Here is a 6484-nt window from a genome sequence, read left to right as displayed (position 1 = left end):
TATGGTTTCCGGGCTCTAAAGCGTTATCCTTTCCACCTACAGTCACCATATCATACATATGGACTACCCATGGGATGAAAATGTTCCCTATCGATTTTGGGGTCAAAAGGTCAAAGGTCACGCGCACTGGACATCGAAGTAGCAATATGGTTCGGTTTGTCATGCCTTTTGTTTTTTACACTCAGAAAAGAGGTAGTTTATACCTATTACCAACACCCTTTGGGAGATTGGGGTAAGCGGGGGGTATTCTTAGTGAGCATTGCTCACAGTACCTCTTGTTTTTTCTGCGATTTGAACAACCGCTTTGATTTGTTTTTTTTTATCTGTGCACCTTGTTGATGGTAAATTTGTTTTTCGTAATGAAGGATTGTGGGAATCTTGTATAATGGCCGATTTTCTTAAAATGTGTAGTTTGTAGGTACTGGTAATATCGTTTATATGGATGCCGATTCCTGTGTGATTAATTTACCTTTTTTAGGTCACCTGAGTAAACTTGGTTGACCTATTGCAATTGGTTGTCGTCAGTCGTCGTGCGTTAACAATTCAACACTTTAACTTCCTCTTAATAACTACCAGTCCAATTCTTTTTAAATTTGGTATGAAGCATCTTTGGGACAAGGGGGACATAAATTGTATATTTCAGGACTCCTGGGAACCCAGGGGTGGGGCAAAAACTGCCCAAAATTGTTCGATAAGGCCTGTGGACCTCTTGTTTCACTTCAATTTCAGTGAATACAACCATTGTCAGTAAGAAGTGACCTTTATGTATGCCAATGAAACTTTAGGAAACGGTGTCTGATCCACTTTTTGCTACGCTACAACCTTGTTTTAGTGTAGCCAGAAGTGGATCAGCTGGCATGTGACAGACTACCAACCTAGTGGAAACATGCAAGTGACACAGAAACCCTCATCGATATTACCAATCAAGCAGGGCCAACCCAGAAACATGATGAACCAACAAGAGAAAATAACCTGCTAGACTCGGTCGTTACAACAAACCAGGCGTTGAGAAAATCATCAAACAAGTCGGGGAATGTCAGACCATGCTACATGTGTTATCGTCACGGATATATCAAAAGTAGACCCAGAGTTACATCTGCTCACAGGAGCCCCTGTGGTCACCCACAAATTAAAAAATGATCAGAAGAAAAGCAAGTCCTGTGTAATCAAGAAGGGAAACTACAGACACTATCAGATGGATCGTAAAAGACCGATAAGAAAGGCTGAATGAGACTGCGTCAATCAACTCGTTCATCATTTTAGCAATACATTTCATTTTTGAAAAAACATGAGGGCATAGATTTCGTGTAGCGCTTCATGAAAAGTATGCTATCGACATGAAGTGTTGAAGAAATGGCTGCATCGCTCACCCAAGTCATTTTGGCCCAGCTGTTTTATTTTAAAGATTTTAAAAATTTTATTCCCATGAATAATTTTCACCCAATATTGTGGCCCCAATTAAGTTACAACATAACTGAAAAAAGTTCAAAAGATCAACGATCATGGTGTGAAATGTATAGACATTGTCAAGCTTAACTTAATTTTCTTAGAAGTAGGTCAAAATCTTTGGTACCAAACAAAAGAATACATTCTACTCCCATCCTAAAGTTATAAGCAGGGGGTTTGAAACAAAGATGTAAGGTCTATCAACCGGTCTGTAGTACTTAAAGGAGAAAATCTTTGGCTGGACCGGAATTCAAACCCAGGACTCCTGCATTACAGGTGCTCTAACAACTGAGCTACCCAGGCCGATATCTACAGTCCGTATAACTACTACATGGTCTATCCATGCATATATGAGAACCCTACGACACACCATTCATATTGAAGTTATGAGCAAGGGTATAGTTAAAGATAAACAGGAGAAAACCAATGAATACCCCCCCCCCCCCCCTGAATTTAGTATCAGGGACAGAAAACAAAAATTAAATTCGCACAACTTGGGAACGTTTGCATTTTGCTGTGATTTAGAGTGGCCCAGCTGCTAATCTTCAAAAGAATTATAAGTTGTTTTAATGAACTTAATCTTGTATATTCTGATATAAATCTGAGATCTCGTTTTGTGGCCCCACCCTACCCCGGGGACATGATTTAAGTGAACAAACTTAAAATCTACACTACCGTGCATAATCATATTATCTTGTTCTTGAGAAGGTTTTTGCTATATATATCCACAGTAAAACTTTGTTCCCCTATTGTGGTCCCACCCTACCCCCAGGGGCCATGATTTTAACAAACTTGATTCTGTCCTATGTCGGGAAGCTTTCGTACATGAAATTTAAGCTTTTCTGGCCCAGTGTTTCTTGAGAAGATTTTCAAACGACATGCACACCTTATTTTTACATTAATTATTTCCTTGATTATCGTCCCTTTGAAGGGAGCATGGCTTTCTTTGAACAAACTTAAATTCCTTTACTCATGCAAAGATGATTTGTGCAAAGTTTGATTGAAATTGGCCCAGTTTTTCTGGAGAAAATGTTAGTTTTTTGACGGATGGGCTGAGATCAGAGGGACTTAATTGGGACTCAGTTGAGCTAAAACTGAAATTTATTTTATATTTGCACTTTATTTTCGTTTCCATTCACGGGAATTTAGAAGCTGTTTGCAATAATTTAGCAATTTCACATCACTTCATTCAAACCAATTGATGTCACCGAGAGCTCGACCTATTTCTATGAAATATGATCGGGATCGAAATTCCTTTAAATTCAAAGATGGCCGACGACGTGGGTGATGGACATGTGGAGAGGAAATCAAAAACACTTTTTATACGAAATCTACCGTATTCAACAACAAATGAAAAACTTGAATCATTATTCAGTGAAGTAGGCCCCGTAAGAACATGCTTTGTTGTAAAAGAGAAAGGTATGCCATCCATTTCTCCAATTTTAAGCGACAGATATCAAAACAATACTCATTTAGATAATTTACCTAATATGATATTTAAACTCTAATAAAAAATGTCTCGGCTTTTAACTGTTTACGGGTTTTGTAGGCAACTGTACTAGCTACTTAAGCACAAATCAGAAAAAAACTAAGATCTGAACTTGCCCAAAAAAAACTACAAATAGAAGAGAATAGTATACTTTCTAATTCAGAGTCCAAAATAGACAAACATGAAGAGAGGAGATGCCAGACGATAGAATATACATAGTAAACAATAGACATAGTCAAGAATACATAATTGTTTTAGAGATATCATACATACATATATATAGCTGTACTATGTGAATATGGACATGCATAAGAATACATACTTGTTTTAGAGATATCATACATACATATATATATAGCTATACTATGTGAATATGGACATGCATAAGAATACATACTTGTTTTAGAGATATCATACATACATATATATATAGCTATACTATGTGAATATGGACATGCATAAGAATACATACTTGTTTTAGAGATATCATACATACATATATATATAGCTGTACTATGTGAATATGGACATGCATAAATTTAATAGCCCTTTAGCATGTTTATTTTTTTTTATGTTTATAAAAGAATGATTGAATGGGAATGAAAATTACTCTCCAAATACTATCTTTAGATTAAATTCAGCGACAACACTTCAAAAAGGATTTTAGACTCTCCAAATCAATTTTGCATTAAATCAGTCTTTATGAAAATATTTAAAACATGCTGTCCAATAGGGTGATGGAACTGTCTAATATACTGGCCCACAGTGAAATTAACTGACCCCCCCCCCCCCCCCCAATTTTTATTGTACATGTTTATCATTGAAGTATAATTGCATAAAAACCACAAGAGACACTTGTAAAGAACTAAAAAATTGACACAATCAAATTTGGTCACACTTTAGGACATATTGAATCATAAATTAATTTTGATTGTAATTTTTCCCCCCAATTCTTTGCAGATTCTTCAAAGTGTAAAGGCTATGGCTATGTGACATTTTCAGTATTGTAAGTATACATTAATTTCTGTAAAAGTTGTAAGAGTTCAAATTTCATCTGGAGTGTAACATGGGTTAGATATGAATGCTTAATTTCCATGTTTGCCCTCGCAGTGAAGATGCAGAAGCAGCGTTATCAAAAATCAAATCATTGGACGGGAGAAAGCTGTTTGTTGCATATGCAAACAAAAAAAAGAAAGAGAAAAAGAAAAAACCAAAAGTAAAGATTGAAGAAAAAGCAGAAGATGAGTCAGATAAAGATAGCAGTGATGAAGAGGAAGAGGAACACATTCAGAAGCCCCAGTCTGCTGATACTGAAATGACAAGTATGACCAAAATTTATCTTTGTGTAGTCTAGAATTGCAACATGTCTATGAGGGAAAAAAAATCATTGGAAATCTGAATTTTTCTCAGATAGTCTTAGCATAGAGATCAAAATTTGGTCTTACAGAAATTCTTAGTGTTGACATAAGGTTAGGCCTAAAATAAAATAAAGTTTGTTTGCCCTTCTCTGACCGACCTGGTAAAAACGCCGCGACCCGAAATATTTTATTGCAATATTTAAAAAAATATTTTTTTAATTTTCTATTTTTCCGTAACAGAGTTGGACGGTTTAATTCTGGTGTTATATTTAATGTTCAGGTCGAGGAAATGCTTGTAACTTTCATTGTATAATTATCATCGATAACAAGCGTTATAGTGATGTGCTTAAAACGTTTCGGAACACCTCGCTCTTTATTCATAGCTGTCAACAATGTCAGGGCACAGAATGTTCCAAATGACCGCATGGTAAAATCAACAACAATAAATTGTTTTTCAGGAATTTAAGTCTACAAATATTTTTAAAAAAAACAACCCAAAAGCATGTATATCACAAATATTAAAGTAGGAAAAGGAAAACCTAGCATCAGCAAACTATATAAAATTTGAGAGTGATAAAACATGTAAAGTGAGGACAATTTTTAACCATAAGACCATAAACGTGACCCACAGCATACGAAAAATATAGATACAAAATATTAGATTAGAACAAGTGGTATGAGGACATGTTCTCTCAAAACCATTTTTTCACAATTTGAAATAGAGTATTAGATAGGTGTCCATATAGCTATAACATAGTACATTTTTGCCTTTACAATAACACGCGTGTATTCTCTTCTAGACATTGTGAAGACGTCCTCACTAAACAGGTTTCATTGTCTAGAAGAGAGTATACTATTTAACATTACTGACTGTGGGAAAAAAAACCGGTCTCGGGTATGTGTATAACTGTTGCATAACACTTCCTGTCTGCTTCAATGCCCCAGACCTCGATCAGTGCACGCTCTACCCGTGAAACTGCTAAGACAACATTAGATCAGCCACACGAACACCGCTTGGTAATCAATACAAATAAAGCATCAATCTAATTAAGTTGAAATATTTAATCGATCCAAATATCAAATTGTCAAATTTTAATTTCATTTTAGGGCTTTGAATATCAGAGAGAGAGAGAAAGAGAGAGAGAGAGATTACAAGGCATTGCATATTTTAAGGGAGGTAATATAATACCACAAAGTAGATAACGAGTAAAACGCACTTTTGGGATATACGCCACCCCTGTCGTATATATGTGGCCTTAATCTACAAAGTATGATGGATTTTCATTCAACATGCAATTAGAGAATAATTTCGATGATGCTGACATTCATATGTACCGTAATAAAAGGAATAGTTGTAAGTGAGGAAACCAGCACTTGACGAAGGAATTGTTAGAGACATTACAATTTTGACATCCTGTAGTCGACACGTTGAACATATACACACAGGGTCTTCTCCCCCGTGTGTTGTTTTAAGAACACGTGCAGCAGGGACCCAACAGGTGTACATATAAGTGAAGTTATATTGAAATTTTTCTTTTAGCATAATATAAAACTTACATTTTTTTATTCCTAAAACATACAAAATAATATTTGTTACGAATAAATGTTTGAACCAATTCTCGAAGTCTACACAAACGCCATTAAAATAGACAGAACATATTAATCTTGCACTCATATACGGTCATTGTATTATTTTTTTCACTGTCAAAATTATTAGGACATAGCTCCTAATCCAAGATACATTATCATTATATGTAGCATAAAATACTGTTAATAAAAAACAAAATTAAGGCCTAAATGCTGGGGTGTTTTTTTTTTTGGGGGGGGGGGGGGTTTCCCCTGAGAATAAAAAAAAAATTGGAGGTGTATAAATATGTTAAATCCAATGTATATCTGGTTTAATTAGGGACCAGTATAGGTCCCTAATTTATTTTTTTATTTTTTCTTAAATGATTTATATTTAATATAGCGGTATGAAATGATTTATTTAATATACCGGTATGTAATGCGAGATAGCTATCCATAAGCAAGCCATACGCATTTTCTGCCGACGAATAAAATAGCTATCGTACAGGTAGTTTGTCCTAACAGGTATATAACGGTACTTCACACTGCGGCAGTATAAATCTGCCCCGCGGAGGGATAACGCGGGAAGGATTAACACACCTCGGGGGGAGCGCGGTCTAATACG

At 35.5% G+C, this 6484-nt stretch overlaps 1 protein-coding gene across 1 annotated transcript in view; it reads left to right on the top strand.

Annotated features, from left to right (window-relative positions):
• The first annotated feature begins 2699 nt into the window (after nucleotides 1-2699).
• Nucleotides 2700-6484, top strand: part of LOC125674191 (RNA-binding protein 28-like) — a 30814-nt gene continuing 27029 nt past the window's right edge. Inside the window, exons 1-3 of the mRNA XM_056159733.1 lie at nucleotides 2700-2865; nucleotides 3896-3941; nucleotides 4046-4257. Of these exons, the coding sequence (XP_056015708.1) occupies nucleotides 2715-2865; nucleotides 3896-3941; nucleotides 4046-4257 (409 nt within the window). The 5' untranslated portion in view covers nucleotides 2700-2714. The remainder of the gene's footprint in view (nucleotides 2866-3895; nucleotides 3942-4045; nucleotides 4258-6484) is intronic.

The sequence above is a fragment of the Ostrea edulis genome, chromosome 3, assembly GCF_947568905.1.
Source record: "Ostrea edulis chromosome 3, xbOstEdul1.1, whole genome shotgun sequence".
Lineage (NCBI taxonomy): Eukaryota > Metazoa > Mollusca > Bivalvia > Ostreida > Ostreidae > Ostrea > Ostrea edulis.
The sequence above is the reverse complement of the archived record's forward strand: the minus strand, read 5'-3'. Positions and strand labels throughout refer to the sequence as shown.